The sequence below is a fragment of the Mustelus asterias genome, unplaced genomic scaffold (assembly GCF_964213995.1).
Source record: "Mustelus asterias unplaced genomic scaffold, sMusAst1.hap1.1 HAP1_SCAFFOLD_92, whole genome shotgun sequence".
NCBI lineage: Eukaryota > Metazoa > Chordata > Chondrichthyes > Carcharhiniformes > Triakidae > Mustelus > Mustelus asterias.
In genome coordinates this window covers 1125103-1145549 of record NW_027590141.1, presented here as the reverse complement: position 1 = coordinate 1145549, position 20447 = coordinate 1125103, and the positions used below count along the sequence as shown (strand labels likewise).

General features: G+C 45.5%; 1 protein-coding gene across 1 annotated transcript in view; it reads left to right on the top strand.

Moving 5' to 3' along the window:
* The window catches only part of LOC144484126 (uncharacterized), a 93271-nt gene extending 73535 nt beyond the window's left edge, over positions 1-19736 (top strand). The window contains exons 5-7 of the mRNA XM_078202675.1: positions 10755-10942; positions 11027-11435; positions 18722-19736. Of these exons, the coding sequence (XP_078058801.1) occupies positions 10755-10942; positions 11027-11435; positions 18722-19096 (972 nt within the window). The 3' untranslated portion in view covers positions 19097-19736. The remainder of the gene's footprint in view (positions 1-10754; positions 10943-11026; positions 11436-18721) is intronic.
* Positions 19737-20447: the final 711 nt, after the last annotated feature.

Here is a 20447-nt window from a genome sequence, read left to right as displayed (position 1 = left end):
GCACGTCAGCTATGACTCTCACCAATTTTTACAGATGCACCACAGAAAGCATTCTTTCTGGTTGTATCACTTCTTGATATGGCTCCTGCTCTGCCCAAGGTCACAAGGAACTACAAAAGGTCGTAGTGTAGCCCAATCCATCATGCAAACTAAGCTGCCATCCATTGACTGTCTACATTTCCCGCTGCCTCGGCAAAGCAGCCAGCATAATTCAGGACCCCACGCACCCCGGATATTCTCTCTTCCACCTTCTTCCATTGGGAAAATGATGCAAAAGCCTGAGGTCACGTACCAACTGACTCAAGAACAGCTTCTTCCCTGCTGCCATCAGACTTTTGAATGGACTTATCTTGCATTAAGTTGCTCTTTCTCTATACCCTAGCTATGACTGTAACACTACATTCTGCACTCTCTCATTTCTTTCTCTATGTACGGTATGCTTTGTGTGTATAGCGCGCAAGAAACAGTACTTTTCACTGTATGCTAATACATGTGACAATAATAAATCAAATCAAAACAAAATCAAATCAAATTAAATTTAGCAATTATGCCCTCATTCCATCTTCCAGATCATTAATCTGTAACAGCGCATGTTCTGTGAATATGTGACTGAAAGCACATCTCAGCCAGTGAGACCCCGAGCAGAAGAAGATAAAGGAGATTTGCAAGTGTTGACCTGCAGGAACAACCAAAGCACAAAGAAAGGTCCCCAAGTCAGGAACTCAGAAATATTGGAACAAAAGCCTATCGGCAGGGAGCCTGATCAATTTGCCTTTTTGGTTTGATTTGATTTACTATTGTCACATGTATTAACATACAGTGAAAAGTTTTGTTTCTTGTGCGCTAAACAGACAAAACATACCATTCATAGAGAAGGAAATGAGAGAGTGCAGAATGTAGTGTTACAGTCACAGCTTGGGTGCAGAGAAAGATCAACTTAATGCAAGGGAAGTCCATTCAAAAGTCTGACAGCAGCAGGGAAAACTCTGTTCTGTTGGTACGTGACCTCAGACTTTTGTATCTTTTTCCCAACGGAAGAAAGGGGAAGAGAGAATGTCCAGGGTGCGTGGGGTGCTTAATTATGCTGGCTGCTTTGCCGAGGCAGCGGGAAGTGTAGACAGAGTCAATGGATGGGAGGCTGGTTTGCGTGATGTATTGGGCTACATTCACTACCTTTGGTAGTTCCTTGCGGTCTTGGGCAGAGCAGGAGCCGTACCAAGCTGTGATATGGTGCATCTGTAAAAGTTGGTGAGAGTCGTAGCTGACATGCCAAATTTCCTTAGTCTTCTGAGAAAGTAGACGAGTTCCTTGCACTGGGTAGTATTTGAGTCCAAGCTGTGAGTTTTGTGTTTTTTAATCAGTATTTTAGCAAGTGCTGAGTAAAAAGGCAGTTTAAATGGTTTTTGAATGTTCGAAGACAATCGGCTTCCAGAAAGTTAAGAAAGGAATAGTTCATTGGTGAACCCGTCAGCATGCAGGTCAGCGGGAGCACCCCCGCACATGCGCAGCTTCCCCTCTCCCTTGGACGTGCGCAGTCCCGGGCCGGGGGGAGGGGGCGATCACCGAGCGGCTTCTCGCTCTGTCCGGAGCCGCCAGCCGGTTGCTTGGAAACCTTGGCTCGAGGAGGTGCAGGGGGAGGGGAACAATGGGTGGGGGCGGGGCTCCCGGGTCCGCCCGGCGGAGATCCCACCCCCTGACCTTGATGCTGAGGGGCTGACCAATGGGAAGAGTTGGAGGACCGGAAGGACACTGGTCCTCCAGCTGATCAGAGCGCTGGCTTTGTGTGAATGAAGATTGATCTTCAGACAGACTGAAACTTCCTCCTGTCGCTAATATCTGTGAGTAAAACACTTTCTTTTCTCCCCCTTTCCATTTCTTTTCTCATTCTGGGGGAAATTGGGGACTTGCAGCAACTGAAGGGAAAGGAAGTGAATCCAGGGAGGCTGCAGACTCTGGAAAGGTTACAGATGAAGACCGGATTCAGGAACAGGACTAGGCCCAGGTATATTTTTGTTTCTCTCTCAAAGACATTGACATCTTTTAGTTCCCTCAGTTTATCTGGCTAATAGGGTAACCTCTTACCCAATGTTCACAATTCAGTTTTCCCAGAAAAGGGCTAACATTTAAATGAACTGTAAATTTGTATGGGAGAGAGATATGTTATTTATGATCCCATATTTTTTGTCTTGAAATATACAGCAGTGTGGCTGCTTTATCAATTTCCAGTGATGCAGAGATTACAACATAGAAGGAAATGCATTTGGCAACTTAAATCCATGCTGACTCTCCGTGGTAGCCATGATGTGGAGATGCCGGCATTGGACTGGGTTGGGCATAGTAAGGAGTCTCACAACACCAGGTTAAAGTCCATCAGGTGAGTGACCTGAGGAAGGATTGCCGTGGTTCCCCGTGGACGGCAAGAAGAGTTCATCAATCAGAATAGAGTCTGAGTCTTGATCTTCCAGGCAGCAAGGCTTTATTAGCTAATACATTTCAATAAAGCCGGGATTTCCAGATGAATCCAAAAAACCAGTGTTCTCACAGTCTTTTTTATCCACATTTAGCTTCATATTTCATCATTCTTATCTTACAGTCAAGGTTTTTTTGTTGCAGACCCCAAGGCCACTTTTCGTTAGCCACCATGGTTTACTCGACCTACGTTATCTGCCTTCTTTCTGATTGGTCACTAATGAATGTGCTATGATATCACTGTGGTTACATCCTGCCTTCTTATCTGAAGTTTATTGTCTAATCAGCCAAGGTTGTTGTTTGTTCAACCATTGTAGGGCATCCTGCTATGCCAAGTCTTTTTTCCCGTTGTCTGACTTTCTCACGTTTATTTAAGAAATTACTTTCAGCTTCTGTGTGTTTGCTTGACTTCTTTCAGCCTTTATGTTCATTTATGTGAGTATCCATGTGTACTGACCTGGTAAGGTATTGTGCACTTAAAAGGGTACAGGTGTATGCTTAATAAGATATGTGATATATGAGAGCTTCTCAAGTAGTGATTATCTCTTCTATGTTAATTATTATCTCCTACTTGTCCTAATAATTATTCCTTCCAATATATGTTGTCTTAATGATTATTCCTTACATATCCCCTCTTTGAGACATCATTGTCTCACTAAACTATTTCTTGATATATTTTCCCAATATATGTCATAGTTATGTTTGGTTTCACGAAATGTGGAGGAGCTTAAGTGTAGGATCAATATCCCTTTTTGTTTATTAATAGCCTAATTGCGAACTGCTCCTCCAGATTTCCTTTCCCTGATAGTTCATTAAAATACATTTTTGCATTAATACATTTCATACACTTTGGACAAACACATCTCTCCCTCCTTGATTTTGCTTGATCATTTAAGTATTTCCCTCTATGCGTATGGTATCTAGGGTCATATTATCTCCTCTTATTTTCAAACTATTGATAATGGTACATGCTGTCCATTGCCCTGTTAATTACACATCGACATAAGCATCCTGCGAATGCTATCCCTACTATTATAAGCAACAGTAACATAAATGATTTAAAAATCCAATCAAACATCCCATTTCCCACCCATCCTAACCATCCAGGTGGGTTATAATCATGGAATTCGTGACCTATCTTTTGGAGTTGGTCAGCTTGTGCCTTGATATGCTTTGCAAGGTTAGTTATATTCTCAGATTTATCTGGTATGTAAATACAGCATTCTTGTTAAAGTATGGCACATGTTCCTCCCTGCGAGGCCAATAGATAGTCCAAAGCCAGTCTATTTTGCAGGGCTACTGTGCGGACTGCCATCAGTTCTGCTGATACTTCTGTCAAGGCTTGCCCTGTTTATCGAGCTTCAGCTGCAGTGATATTAGCCAGTTGTTCCAGGGCTGTGGCCATCAGAATTAACTCGTTTGCCGTTCTTCCTGTCCCATGTAATGGAAAGGCCATCATAAAGAACCAGTCAGTCTTACTGATTGTTCGTTTTGCTCGCGAAGGGTAGCTTCGTAGGGAAGGCATGTGGTGCATATAGGGCACTACATATCCCAGATAACAGGAGCCTGTCCAGTTCACAGGAAGCCAGGGATATGCCTTTGTACCGCATATAAAGTAAGTTCCATTGTAGGCCGTAAAGTTATCAGCCAATGTCATCCAAGGTTGTACAGCTTTTCCTTCCCACATGTTGCTTGATGTGATGTTGCATATTTCAGTCCAGTCTATTTTGAACATACCAGCTGTACTTAAATCTTTCACAGGTGGTTGCCATTCTACAGTTTGCTGACATTTACTTTCTCCAACTCTTGCTCCATCCACATTTTTCTTTAAACAGAAGGATCCTGGTCCATTTGATTTTAGGACCGTCGGTACAGGTGGGAACTGGGAATGGTCGTAGGTTGGTTGGTACCATGTAGCAAACCTGGTCATTCTATACCCAGCTGACTCCCACATTGTCATGTTTCCTCCTTCCCCTGTCTTATTTTGTCTCAATATCCATTCTATAGTTTCTGAAATCTGAAAAGGGAGAGACTGGAGTGGTAGGCCTTCTTGGGAATGGCTTGGGACATGAGTGCAGACCCAACATTTGCTTATGTTCAATCTTTCTGCATACATATATGACATATATAGGTAAGTATTTATATGCGATCTGTCTTCTTCCTGTTCATTTTTACTCTTGCCACCCCTCATACTAAGTACTAGTATTATCCCCATCCATCCTACCCTTACTTTTCCCATGCTATCACAAGGAGGGAGAGTACAATTTATCACAGTTTACACAATTCTTTTCCCGCGCTTAGTCGCCGCTACTACTATTTAGTTTATACAGTCTTTCAGCTTCAATTTCAGTGATTTCTCTTGTTTTGTCAGTTCAGTTGATAGCTCAGTTTCCTGGGTCGAATTCGATGAACCATGAACTTGAGCAGTAGAGTTTGTGTCAACAGTCCTTGTTCCTGAGGAAGGAAAATACTGATCACTGGTATACAAATCAAATTTCCATCTTCTTTTAACGCATTGAAACAGATCTTCCCCTCTTTTGCAGTCTTTAGTGCTACATTGCAAAACAAGGAGCGTCAGTCTCAATCAAAGTTATCATGAGTCTATTCGGTGGGGGTAATTCAACTTGACCCCATTCCTGGACTTCTTGTTCGGGGATTTGTTCATTCTCTATTCGCACTACCATTTGTCGCATCATTAGTCTGGTAATAAAAGATCTCAAAGCAGGCAGTAAACAACAAAAGATTAGTCCAATTATGATTATTACTACTACCATTATAACCCTTGCCTTTGCAAACCATGCTCCCCATTGTCCGAATACATTATCAAGCCAATTCCAAATATTATGGCCAAATCCAGCATTGTCATGCATTTTTTTCCTTAGATTTTGTAATTTGGTCATAGCTTTAGTGCTCACTGTCTGTGGTTTTGGGATTTTCAATACTGCTTCTATCTGCTGGTGAGCTATTCTTTTTTGTCCAACAGTTATTTCCCTTCCAAGGTATTCTACTTTTCTTTGACAGAACTGTAATTTCTTTCTTGACACTTTATGTCCTCCTTTCGCCAGCTTTCCCAGCAGTTTTAAACTTTCTTCCCTACACTGTTCCTTTGTTTCTGTACACAACAACAAGTCATCCACATATTGTATCAGTGTTCCTTCTAGTTGTATCCCTGCCAAATCTGCTCTCAACACTTGGTTGAATACATGTGGGGAGTGTTTGAATCCTTGTGGCATTCTATTGTACTTTCCCTCGTACTTGAAAGCAAATAAGTACTGACTCGCTTGTGCCAAGGGCACACTGAAAAATGCTGAGCATAAGTCTATTAATGTAAACCATCTGCTTTCAGACGGTATGTTAGTCAATAAGGTGTAGGGGTTAGGGACTTCTACTGGCATATTTTCAACTACTTCATTAACTGCTCTCAGGTCGTGTACTAACCTCCACTTTTCCCCATCTGCCTTTTTAACTGGTAATAAGGGTGTGTTACATTTACTTCGGGTTTCTTTTAACACCCCTGCGTCTACTAATCCTCTGATTGTTTCTCTTATGCCTTTTACTGCTTCTGCCTTGATTGGATATTGTGGTTTATAAGGTCCTTGACATCCTGGCTTCAATTTTACTTCGACTGGGGTAGCTGTTTTAACTTTGCCTACATCTGTGTCGTTCTTTGACCACAATTCCTCAGGGAGAGAATCTAAATCTTTTTCTAACTTTGCTCTCCATTCTTGCTCTACTTCTTTATTTTTTAACTCTATTTTTACCTCTTTTGGTCTTCCAGTCATCCTTGCATTAACAGATATTTTCATCATTTGTCCGTCAGTCGACATCCAAATATTCTCATTGTTTGCTTTAATAAATTCCAGTTCCTGCGCCCTAAACGTCATAAGTCCCAAATCCTTTGGTCTGTAATCAGGATTCACCTTTAGCGTAACATGTGGTTCTGTCTCAGGCACTGAGAACCATTTTCTGACCCATTCATTCTTTCTAATTGTGAGGGCTGCTCCCTCTGGTCCGATTAAAATGCTGTCTGAATTTATTTCCTGTTCTTGTCCTGCCTCTTTATTCCACTTCTCCTGTATCTCTGACTGTTGCATTTTATCAAAAATCATTGTGCTATGTAGTTCAGTTTTTGGCCATTCGGCGTCTGGAATCTGTGCCTCTACAAATGTCCCCCAAATTTCCCATACCTGCTTTTTAATTTGTTCTTCTATGTCCCCTAGCCAATATACATTGGCCCACTCTTCTCCCCTTACCCTAATTACGTACATGCCCGTCAGATTAATTCCTTGAGTTGTACACTCTAATTTTAACCCTAACCCTAAGATTGCATCCCGGCCTAACAAATTCAGTGGCGTTTTATTGCATACTAACACAGGCACATGAGTGGTTTTGTTTCCACCGGTGATAGGCACCGGCATCGTCATTTGAGTCAATACTGCTTTCCCCGAGAACCCCATAGTTTTTACAAACTGACCTGACAATGGTAGGTGTCCTGCATATTTTTCTTGTATGCACGTACAAGTAGCTCCTGTATCTATCATCATGGGGATCTCAACCCCCCCTATTCTAACATTGATTACAGGTTCTAGATTTGCTGTGTCCGTTATTTGTACATACTGGCCTACCATTTCGGGGTTCTCTGGGCCTCCCTATAGGAAACTTTGGTGATTTACTGGCCCCTGACTCATTGGGCAGTCACTGGTTGGCACTTGCATCATTTGCTGACTCATTTGTTGTTGACCTCCTTGTCTATAGCTGTTTTGGGGACAATTCCTTTTTATGTGTCCTGTTTCCCCACATCCCCAGCATACCCCTGGAGGGCCAGGTGGTCCTCCCTGCCTGGGGCCTTGATTATATCCTTGGTTTTGTCCCCTCTGGTTCTGATAGGGTGCTTTTCCCTGTCCCTGTCCTTTTCCTCCTGCACTTCCCTTGCTATATTTACATTTTTCATCCCATTCTTCCTTACCCTCCTCCTCTTCACACCTTGCCTCACTGCCTCCTCACCTTTTTTACTCTGTTCTTCCTCCATTTTTCTATTTGCCCATTTTAACACCCTTACCCGAACCATCTCTTCCTCTAACTCTTGCCTCATACGGCGTACGTTATCCAGTTCTCCTTCCACTTTAGCACCTTCTTCTTCCCTTTTTACCTTTCTTTCCACCTCCTGCTTTGCCCATTGTTCGCGGGTCATGTCCCTTTCTTCATATTCCCCCTCAAAATTCACTGTCCCCTTTATTACTGGATACAGCCCAACAAAATCTTGGTTTTCCTTATAAGGGGGCGGGGCTATATGTGGGTCTTTCAATTTTTCCTTTTCCTGAATCTGAACTGGCATTTGCATTTTCCATATGCGCTTTTTCTCTTTTCCTTCCTTTTCAAATAATGTTAGTATCTCCAATTCTTTTTTCCTTTTCTGATTTCTCTTTTGTGATTTATCCCTTAGTTTATAGTTCTTTACCAGTCCTTTCTGATCCTCACATCTTTCTGTACACCAGGTGCCTCCCTCTGGCCACTGTGTGTTTAATTTATTTGTTCTTTTGGTCCATTTTTGGGAGACATGGGCTATGTCTCCTTTCAGGGCTGGGTACTTTTCTCCCAGAATTTCCACCGGTGTCTTAATTTGATATGGCATGTTCTGTTTCTTTGCACTGCCTTGCGGCTTAATATTTTCTGATATGTTGGTATTTGGCACTATTGTTATTTTTATGCGATATACTATTTTCCCTTTTTCTGTCCTTGGACTGTCTTCCCACTGCACTTCCCTGACTGACACCTGTATTTCCAACCGAGGTCTCAGTATTTGCTTCCCTGTTCTTCCCTCTCCTGGTGATAATCCTTTTTCTTCTGCTAGTGGATAATATGCCTCCACTTGCTCACTGATTTCTAACAGAGCCTTACTTGGTCTGATTTCTTCTATTAATTCTGTCAATGTTTCTTCTACTGCTTCACTCGTCCAATTTTTGTATATTATTTCGTCCCAATTTACGTATGGCCACTCCTTATTCACTTCCTCCAAATTAACTCCTTCAGTTATTCTTCTTAGCAGGGCATTTCTCTCACCCTCATACCACTCCCTAAAACCTCCTCTAACTATTTTTACTAGATCTTCTCTAAAAAAATGTGTGTTAACACCACTACTTAAGAAATCTATTACTGCAATATTCCTACGTGATTCATCACTGTCGTGATCCTGCTTTACACTCCACATTTACCAACAGCTGCTTACACCGCTATTCCAGATCAACCTTTTCAGGCTTCTCCTTGTAGCCCCTTTACTTTATTTCACTACCTATCCCCTCACTTCTTCCGGCGATCAACGTAGGTCCTTAATTACTATATGAGGTAGGAGACCAATCTCTCCTAGATCTCTCCTTCCTCTCGGCTGACGTCACTCTCTCCGAGGTCCTGGGTAGGTTTGGACTGGCAGGCTTGCCTACACTTACTCTCCTTGGGCAAGTCGTAACCTGGAAGCCCGCTCCAAACCGCTCGACTAACCTAATTGCATCAATTAGCGTTCGGTTTTTGTAGCGTCTCACTTTTTACCCATTCGTGGACAATACAGTACATAAAACTAAAGCGTGCTTTTTACATGCAAAATTTGCCCTTCCGATCAGACTCAGTCTCTCAATATTTTACACAATTTTAACTTTACCAATGCAGGTTATCTTTTGGGCAGGTGAGATCCAGGACCAGTGGAGAACCGGGTGCGCCAGGCCTCGAAAACCCCTTTCTGACAACAAGGATTTACATGCATGCAAGTCTGCTTACCTTGTTGACAGAAGGCCGGCTGGGGACTTCTCGGTTCCGGTCGGACCACCGTCTCCCTCGATCCCTCCGGGGTTGAGTCACCGGACGACCTCAACTCTACCCTGCTCGCAGCGCCAAATTTGCCGTGGTTCCCCGTGGACGGCAAGAAGAATTCATCAATCAGAATAGAGAGTCTGAGTCTTGATCTTCCAGGCAGCAAGGCTTTATTAGCTAGTACATTTCAATAAAGCCGGGATTTCCAGAATGAATCCAAAAAACCAGTGCTCTCACAGTCCTTTTTATCCACATTTAGCTTCATATTTCATCATTCTTACCTTACAGTCAAGGTTTTTTTGTTGCAGACCCCAAGGCCACTTTTCGTTAGCCACCATGATTTACTAGACCTACGTTATCTGCCTTCTTTCTGTTTTTTCACTAATGAATGTGCTATGATATCACTGTGGTTACATCCTGCCTTCTTATCTGAAGTTTATTGTCTAATCAGCCAAGGTTGTTGCTTGTTCAACCATTGTAGGGCATCCTGCTATGCCAAGTCTTTTTTCCCGTTGTCTGACTTTCTCACGTTTATTTAAGAAATTACTTTCAGCTTCTATGTTCATTTATGCGAGTATCCATGTGTATGCTTAATAAGATATGTGATATATATGAGAACTTCTTAAGTAGTGATTATCTCTTCTATGTTAATTATTATCTCCTACTTGTCCTAATAATTATTCCTTCCAATATATGTTGTCTTAATGATTATTCCTTACAGCAGTTTGATGGGCTGAATGGCCAACTGCAGCTCCTGTTTCTTATAATCTCTATGTGCTGGAGAGGAAGCAGTGAGCATGGATCCGTCAATCAGCCTCAATCAGCACCTTCAGGAGAATGGGAGGGTGAATATTAGATACAGCAGAGTGAGAATGGAGGGAGAGTGTGTGGGATGGAGATTTACAGCTTTTGGGAAATGAGGGAGGAAATAATGTTCCATAGAAACTGGAATTGTGTCTTCTGAATTTCTATCCTGTTCTGACAGTGATGGCTTTAATAAACTCATTTTACAGGATATTGAAAGAGGAATCGCATTCCGAAATCTCAAATGTCACGTCGAGATCTGACAGAGTCATATTCCTTGGGAGCTGAATATCATCGGCCTTTGAATCTAGAAGGAGAAACGTTTGTCCAGTCTGTCGATTTGAAAAGATTTCAAACATCAGTGTGACTGGAAAAGTACCAACACACGGCCACACTCGAGTGAGAGTGTTCTAGTGCACTGACTGAAGAGCTTTAACCAGTTACACAGCCTAAATAAATATCACACCATTCACAGCGGGGAGAGACTGTACTCGTGTTGTGAGTGTGGACAAGACTTCAACTGATTGTCCACCCAAGAGAGAGGCAAGGACACCTGCACCATGGAGAAACCATGGAAATGTGGGGACTGTGGGAAGAGATACAGAACCCCATCCCAGCTGGAAGCTCATCGGCGCAGCCACACTGGGGAGAGGCCGTTCATCTGCTCTCACTGTAGAGAGGGATTCACTCGGTTATCCATCCTGAAGCAACACCAGCGAGTTCACACTGGGGAGAGGCCGTTCACTTGCTCTCAGTGTGGGGAGGGATTCACTCAGGCATCCGCTCTGTGGAGACACAAGCAGGTTCACACTGGGGAGAAACCATTCACCTGCTCCCAGTGTGGGAAGGGATTCACTCGGTTATCCCAGCTGCAGACACACCAGCGAGTTCACACTGGGGAGAGGCCATTCATCTGCTCTCAGTGTAGGGAGGGATTCACTGACTTATCCAGCCTACGGTCACACCAGCGAGTTCACACTGGGGAGAGGCCATTCACCTGCTCTCAGTGTGGGAAGGGATTCACTCAGTCATCCACCCTGCAGAAACACCAGCGAGTTCACACTGGGGAGAAACCGTTCACTTGCTCTCAGTGTGGGAAGGGATTCAGTCAGTCATCCAATCTGCAGATACACCAGCGGGTTCACACTGGGGGGAAACCGTTCACATGCTCTCAGTGTGGGAAGCGATTCACTCTGTCATCCACCCTGCGGAGACACCAGCGAGTTCACACTGGGGAGAAACCATTCACCTGCTCTCAGTGTGGAAGGGGATTCACTCAGTCATCCAATCTGCAGACACACCAGCGAGTTCACACTGGAGAGAGGCCATTCACCTGCTCTCAGTGTGGGAAGGGATTCAGAGTTTCATCCCAGCTGCTGAGACACCAACAGGTTCACGAGTGATTCCAGGGGTTGGATTCTGCTGTTATTGTTTCTGCTCTCAATTACATCCAGGACTGCATTTTGTTCATTCTCACAGTTGGTCAATGGGGAGGGTCAGAGGGTTTCTTTCTGCTGGACTGGCTGGTCTCACAACTTTGCCTCCAGTTGTGAGACCAGCCTGGATGAAAATGTGGATGGGTGGGTTAGTAAGTTTGCAGATGACACAAAGCTAGGCGGAGTTGTAGATAGTGTAAAAGGTTGTCAAAAGATACAGCAGGATATAGATCAGCTACAGATATGGGCGAAGAAATGGCAGATGAAGTTTAATCCGGGCAAGTGTGAGGTGCTGCACGTTGGGATATTAAATGTTAAGGGTAAGTATACAGTTAATGGCAGATCCGTGAACAGCATTGAAGTACAGACGGATCTTGGGGTTCAAGTCCATAGCTCCCTGAATTTGGACACAAGTAGACAAGGTTGTAAAGAAGGCATATGGTATGCTTGCCTTTATTGAGTACAAGAGTCAGGATGATATGTTGCAGCTTTATAAAACGTCGGTTCGGCCTCATTTAAAATATTGCATTCAATTCCGGTTGCCCTCTTACAGAAAGGATGCCGAGGCTTTGAAGAAGGTACAGAGGAGGTTTTCCAGGATGCTGCCTGGATTAGATGATATAAGTTATGACAAACGAGGGTTGTTTTCTCTGGAGCAGCAGAGGGTGAGGGGAGACCTGATAGAAATCTATAAAATTATGAGAGACATTGATAGGGCTGACAGTTAGAATCTTTTTCCCAGAGTTGGTATGTCCAATACCAGGGGACACGCACTGATGGTGAGAGAGGGAAAGTTCAAAGGAGATGCGAGAGATAAGTTTTTTTACACAGAGAGTGGTAGGTGGCTGGAACGCACTGCCAGGGTTGGTGGTGGAGGCAGATACGATAGGGGCATTTAAGGGGCTTTTAAATAAGCACATGAATACATAAGGAATAGAGGAATATGGACCAAGGGCAGGCAGAAACGATTAATTTAATTTGGCATCATGTTCAACACAACATCGTGGGCCAAAACATCTGTTCCTTTGCTGTACTGTTCTATGTTCTATTTGTGATCTCCATTTAGAAAAAGGAAATAGAGGCACTGGAGAAGGAGCAAGAAAGATTCACAAGAATAATCCCAGAACTGTAATCACTTGTGAACTCACTGGTGTTTCACCAAGTTTGCTGACTGAGTGAATCTCTTCCCAGTCAGAGCAGGTGACCAGCCTCTGCCTGGTGTGAATGCGCTGGTGGGGCATCAGGTCTTGAGAGTTTTTGAAGCCAGGCCCACAGTCAGACATTTAAAGGGTCTGTCCCGGATGTGAGTGTTATTGTGTCTGGGCAAGCTGGATAACCGAATAATTCCTTTCGCACTCACCGAGCAGCTGAATGGTCTCTCCCTGGTGTGAACTTGCTGGTGCTTCACCAAGTTTGCTGACTGAGTGACTCCCTTCCCACAGTCAGAGCAGGTGACCAACCTGCTGAAGATATTCTAAACCTTTTTGAGCAGTGAGAGCAGCTGAATGGTCTCTCTTCAGTGTGAATGTGCTGGTGGATCATCAGTTCACAAGAGCTTTTGAACCTGGCCTCTCAGTCAGAGCATTTAAAGGGGCTCTCGTTGGTGTGAGTGACTTTGTGTGTCAGCAAGCTGGATTACTGATTGAAACTCTTCCCAACTCAGAGCAGGTGAACGGACTCTCCCCAGTGTGAACCCACTGGTGTTCCTGCAGGTTTGATGACCTTTTAAATCTCATTGAGCAATGAGAGCAGCTGAACAGTCTCTCCTCAGTGTGAATGCACTGGTGGTCCCTCAGATCCGCAGCACTTTGGAAGCTACTCCCACAGTCAGAGCATTTAAAGGGTTTCTCGCTGTTGTGAGTGCTTTTGTGCTTCAGCAGGTTGGTTGAAGCAGTGAATCCCATCCCACACACAGAGCAGGTGAACGGCCTCTCCCCAGTGTGAACTCGTTGGTGTATTCACAGGTTGGATGATGTTCTAAATCTCTTTGAGCAGTGAGAGCAGCTGAATGGTCTCTCCTCGGTGCGAATGTGCTGGTCGGTCACCAGTTCACCAGAGATTTTGAAACCACTTCCACAGTCAGATCATTTAAAGGGTCTCGCCTTGGTGTGAGTCACTTTGTGTCTCAGCAGGTTTGATGACAGAGTGAATCCTTTCCCACACTCAGAGCAGGCGAATGGTCTCTCCCCAGTGTGAACTCGCTGGTGTCTCTGCAGGTGGGATGACGTTCTAAACCTCTTTGAGCAGAGAGAGCAGCTGAACGGTCTCTCCTCAGTGTGAAAGCGCTGGTGGATCATCAGATCCTGAGATCTTTTAAATCCATTCCCGCAGTCGGAGCACTTAAAGCGTCTCTCATTGGTGTGAGTGACTTTGTGTGTCAGCAGGGTGGATAAATGAGCGAATCCCTTCCCACATACAGTACAGGTAAACGGCCTCTCCCCAGTGTGAACTCGCTGATGTCTCTGCAGTTTGGCTGACAATCTAAACCTCTTTGTGCAGTGAGAGCAGCTGAATGGTTTGTCCTCAGTGTGAATGCGCTGGTGGGACACCAGTTTCTGAGAGGTTTTGAAGCCACTCCCACAGTCAGAGCATTTAAAGGGTCTCTCCTGGGTATGAGTGACTTTGTGTGTCAGCAGGTGGGATGATTGAGTGAATCCCTTCCCACACTGAGAGCAGGCAAATGGCCTCTCTCCAGTGTGAACTCGCTGGTGTGTCCGCAGAGTGGATAACCGAGTGAATCCCTTCCCACACACAGAGCAGGTGAACGGCCTCTCCCCGGTGTGAACTCGCTGGTGCATCTGCAGGGTGGTTAACCGAGTGAATCCCTTCCCACACACAGAGCAGCTAAACGGTTTCTCCCCAGTGTGAATGCGTCGATGAGTTTCCAGCTCAGATGGGGATCTGAATCCCTTTCCACAGTCCCCACATTTGCACGGTTTTTCCATGGTGCGGGTGACCTTGTGACTCTGCAGGTTAAACAATCAGTTAAATCGCACACAGAACACGGGTACAATCTCTCCCCGCTGTGAATGCTGCGATGTATTTTCAGGCTGTGTAACTGGTTAAAGCTCTTTCCACACTCTGCACTGGAACACACTCACTCAGCTGTGCGCTTCCGCACAAAGCCCGCACTCTGATTGGCTGGAGGACCAGAGTCCTTCCGGTCCCCCAACTTGCCCCATTGGTTAACACCGCAACATGAAGGTCAGGGGGTCACGCCCCCCACACATGCGCAGTTTCCCCTCTCCCTTCGACATGCGCAGTCCAGGGTCTTGAGGGGCGAGAACGGACCAGTTTCTCGCTCAGTGACGGAGCCGTCAGTCGGTTGCCTGGAAACCTTGGCTCGAGGAGTTGCAGGGGGAGGGGGAGCAATGGGTGGGGCCTTTCGTGTCCGCGCTCCTGGCCTGCGCACTGGAACCCGGAGACCTGCCCCGAAATGCTGCGTTACATGGAGTGTGGAGCATGCGCGTGGGAGGTCATGGATGTCCCAGCGCATGCGCATGTGCGCTGAAAGAGCGCCAATTTTAAACCTCTGGTCGAAGGTCTGAAAGCTGCGGGCTCGGAAGCGTTGCGCTGGAATTGCGCCAAAACGTCAAAGAGTCATAGTCATAGAGTCACAGAGGTTTACAGCATGGAAACAGACCCTTCGGCCCAACTTGTCCATGCCGCCCTGTTTTTTAAAACCCCTAAGCTAATCCCAATTGCCCGCATCCCTCTGTACCCATCTTACCCATGTAACTATCTAAATGCTTTTTAAAAGATAAAATTGTACCCGCCTCTGCTACTACCTCTGGCAGCTTGTTCCAGACACCTATCACCCGCTGTGTGAAAAAATTGCAGTGAGAAGTTTAACAACACCAGGTTAAAGTTCAGGTGAGTGGGAATTCCCACTCACCTGAAGAAGGGGCTTGGAGATCCGAAAGCTTGTGTGGCTTTTGCCCTCTTTTTATGTCAAACCAAATAAACAAACTCAGATTAAGTCGGGACAAAGTAAAAGGGGCAGCTCCCTAAAAGGACGGGGAACAGCCCGAACAGAAATCAAAGTACAAAGGAAACTTAAAAACATCAAATTAAAATGTGATTATTAGGGTCAATAATGCACCCCAACCCCTGCGGTGCTCAACGGGCGCGGAAGGCGTCAACCGTGCCCATGGCCACCGCATGCTCCCTCTCCAGGGACACCCGGCCGCGAACGTAGCCGCGGTAGAGGGGAAGACAGTCAGGATGGATGGCCTCCTCGATCGCCCGCAGCCTGGACCGGTAAATGGCGCGTTTCGCCAGGCCCAGGAGCAGGTTCACGAGGAGGTCGCCATCCCAACCTTGCCAAATAAACCTGTTGGACTTTAACCTGGTGTTGTTAAACTTCTTACTGTGTTTACCCCAGTCCAACGCCGGCATCTCCACATCATGAAAAAATTGCCCCTCTGGACACGTTTGTATCTCTCCCCTCTCACCTTAAACCTATGCCCTCTAGTTTTAGACTCCCCTACCTTTGGGAAAAGATATTGACTATCTACCTTGTCTATGTCCCTCATTATTTTATAGACCTCTATAAGATCACCCCTCAGCCTCCTACGCTCCAGAGAAAAAAGTCCCAGTCTATCCAGCCTCTCCTTATAACTCAAACCATCAAGTCCCATCAACCCATCAATAGATCGTGAATATCTTTTCCCAATGGTAGGGGAGTCTAAAACTATAGGGCATAGGTGAGAGGGGAGAGATACAAAAGTGTTCAGAGGGCAATTTTTTCACACAGAGGGTGGTGAGTGTCTGGAACAAGCTGCCAGAGGTAGTAGTAGAGGCAGGTACAATTTTGTCTTTTAAAAAGCATTTAGACAGTTACATGGGTAAGATGGGTATAAAGGGATATGGGCCAAAAACGGGCAATTGGGATTAGCTTAGGTGTTTAAAAAAAAGGGCGCCATGAACAAGTTGGGCCGAAGGGCCTGTTTCCATTGTGTAAACCTCTATGACCTCCGGCACTTGCGCTGTTAGGTGAGTTTTTGACCTTATTTATTTGCAGTTTTATTTTTTAATCTAGCTATAGCGCGTAGAGGCAGCAGACATCCTTTGGGTTGTTTTTTTTTGGTACATGTTTCAGAAAGTTGTTTAACATATAAGTAATGCACAGAAGTGAAATAAATTATTTAAAAAATTATTTTTACAACTTTGTCATGCGAAACTATTGCATTGAAAATGTTCGTTCATGTGTAACAAAGTGGATGTCAGTGTCTGGAATGAGTTGCAGCATTTGGATTTTGGAAAACATTTTAAGCAGCTTTTAACCCTATGTTAAGATTCTCCCTGATGCAATGTTGATCCTTGTGTAACCCAGCTACTTCAAAGGCTTCAGGAAATTGTATCCCTTAAATGACATATGCAAGTCTCCTGTAATGTTTGTCCCAATTTCACGCAACATTGATCCTTATGCAACTTGGTTAGTTCAAATGCTTTAGGAAAGTATATCAATTAAGATGACATATACAAGTTTCAAAGCACAGTACAGCACAGGAACAGGCCCTTCGGCCCTCCAAGCCTGCGCTAATCACTTTTACCTATCTAAACCAACCGCTTATATCCCCCTCTTCCTCATTTGTTCATACGCCTATCAAGATGAGCCTTCAATGTGGCTAATGTAACTGCCTCAACCACTTCTCTTGGCAGTGCATTCCGGCCCCCACCATCCTCTGTGTAAAAATAACTTCACCCACACATCTCCACTGAACCATTCCCCCATTATCTTGAACTTGTGCCCCCTTGTAATTGTCACCTTCCAACTGTTCGCCCTATCCATACCCCTCATCATTTTATAAACTTCTATTAGGTCGCCCCTCAGCCTCCGTCTTTCCAGGGAGAACAATCCCACTTTATTCAATCCCTCCTCATAGATAATACCCTCCATACCAGGCAACTTCCTGGTAAACCTTTTCTGCACTCTCTCCAAAGCCTCCACGTCCTTCTGGTAGTGCGGTGAACCCTGCAGATAACGATACAGGGACTGCAGCCTCTCACAGCGAATATATACATGGCCTCTGGACTCCTGTAGGCGGCAAACAGCATCTGCAAATTCACACACTTCCTGGGCACTAGGACCCGGTTAGCAACAGAGAGGCTGAAACCCCACCCACCATAATCGACATCTCGGACAGGGGCGCATGCGCACTCTCCACCCGCCGAACCAAGATGGCGGTCTTTAGTCTCGGTCTGTCTCCGGAGAAAAGACCCGGACCTGCAAATATGGGAGTCGCAGGTTCGTATTCGGGATTTGAGGCCTTCAGCAAGTGTTTAGAAACCCACCCGCCGGCTCCATCGCTCCCTCCGCGTTTCCACATCCTCACCAGAGGGAGGTTTTGTCTGCATCGAAACACTTGATGAATCCACTCTTCGATCGCTTCAATGTGAGAACAAAGAGGGATCTAATTTTACCCAGTCATTGGATAGAGCTCTTGGGGCTAAAGTGGGATCAGGATGTTGAATTTGATGATCAGCCATGATCATAATGAATGTTGGAGCAGGCTGGAAGGGCCGAATGGCCTCCTCTCTGAACGGTATGCTCTGTCTGTATAGCACGCAAGAAACAATATTTTTCACTGGATGTTAATACATGCGACAATAAATCAAATCAGAGACACAAGGATGCTGACACCATGGAGAAACCATGGAACTGTAAGGACTGTGGTAAAGGATTCAGTTCTAGATCCCGGCTGGAATACCATAGACACAGTCACAGTGGGGCCAGCGCCTTGGAGAAACCATGGAAATGTGAGGATTGTGGGAAAGGATTCAATTACCCATCCCTGTTGGACAACCACTGGCGCACTCACACTGGCGAGCGGCCATTCACCTGTTCCGTGTGTGGAAAGGGATTTACTCAGCCAACCGGCCTCATGTTACACCAGCGCATTCACACTGAGGAGAGGCTGTTCAGCTGCACTCGTTGTGGAAAAAGTTTCAGATCTTCATCTGACCTCAGTCAACATCAGCGAGTTCACACTGGGGAGAGGCCATTCACCTGTTCCATGTGTGGGAAGGGATTCACAAAGTCCTCCAACCTGGTGACACACCAGCGAATTCACTCTGAGGAGAAGCCGTTCAGCTGCACGTCCTATGGAAAGAGGTTCAGGTATTCACACAGCCTTGAAGAACACCAGCGAATTCACACTGGGGAGAAGCCTTTCACCTGTTTAGTCTGTGGACAGGGATTCACTCAGTCATCCAGTCTGGTGAGTCATCAGCGAGTTCACACTGGGGAGAGGCCATTCAGCTGCACCTCCTGTGGGAAGAGTTTCAAGCAGTCATGTGCCCTCGTTGAACACCAGCGAGTTCACACTGGTGAGAGACCATTCACCTGCTCGGTGTGTGGGAAGGGATTCACTGTGTCATCCAGCCTCAAGGCACACCAGCAAATTCACACTGAGGAGAAACCATTCAGCTGCTCTGACTGTGGAAAGAGTTTCAGGTCTTCATCTGCTCTCTTTGTACACCAGCGAGTTCACACTGGGGAGAGACCATTCACCTGCTCTGTGTGTGGGAAGGGATTCACTCGGTCCTGTAGCCTAGTGACACATGAGCGAATCCACATGTGACTGAGGGGTTGGATTCTGCTGTTTCTGCTAATGTTCATTACATCCAGGATTGATAGTTGGACAATTTTATGTTTGTTTCTGTTGATATTAACAACCCTACAACTGGCTGAAGTTTAATAATCTGGAGATGTCCCTTTTTAAAGGCACTATCTGTGATCTTTCAGCTGAATTAAAGAACTCTCTCAACAGAAATTTGGTTGCAATAAGACTGAATTTTTTACTTCAATCCTAAATTGATCTTTGATGCAAAATCTACAATTCATTGTCTCCCAAGATAATGGGTTCTCATCAAGTGGAGGTGACTTTTCCAGCTCAGGTACATTCACAGGATGGAGGAAGGTCACTCCAGTGGCTTGGCAACAAGAGCCAACACCAAAAACAACAACCCACAACCAGACCTGAGAACCACTTCACTTGTGGCAAAACCTGCCTCTCACAGATTGGTCCCTTCAGCCATCAGTAACAGAGAAGCAGAGGGTGCGTGGGCCTTCAGGGTCTCAGTGACCAGGAGAGAAAACAATTCTGCACAGAGGGGCGTGAGAGCTTCAGCGGTCACGGGCATTCGGCCTCTGATATTCGGGTAAGCGTTCTCCAAGGCGGCCTTCGCGACACACGACGGCGCAGAGTCGCTGAGCAGAAACTGATAGCCAAGTTCCGCACACACGAGGACGGCCTCAACCGGGATATTGGGTTCATGTCCCACTATTTGTAACCCCCACAGAGTTTCACTGGCTGTCTTGTCTGGAGACAATACACATCTTTTTAGCCTGTCTTGATGCTCTCTCCACTCATGCTGTTTTGTTTCTTAAAGACTTGATTAGTTGTAAGTATTTGCATTCCAACCATTATTCATGTAAATTGAGTTTGTGTCTTTATATGCTCTGTTTGTGAACAGAATTCCCACTCACCTGAAGAAGGGGCTTGCAGCTCCGAAAGCTTGTGTGGCTTTTTCTACCAAATAAACCTGTTGGACTTTAACCTGGTGTTGTTAAACTTCTTACTGTGTTTACCCCAGTCCAATGCCGGCATCTCCACATCATGGGTTCAGTTCTCCAGCTCCTGTCTGCAGACTGACAATAAAACCAATGGGTCTTATTGGGGGTGTTGGGGCCTCCAGCGGGTGTTTGTGAATCCTCCCCGCCCACCTCCCAGGGTTTCCTTCCTTCCCAGAGATCAGAGTCCTCATTGATTTGAGGCCAAAGTGTAACCTCTTATTTATTGTCCCCCTCCCCCATCCTCTGATGTGAACCATCCTCCAGTGGCTGAGCCAGGATGGGGCCGTTAACCTGGGCCTGTTCCCGGGAGGGAGGGAGGGAGAAGCCCCGCAGCTGCAAACCAGGGAGCTGACAAT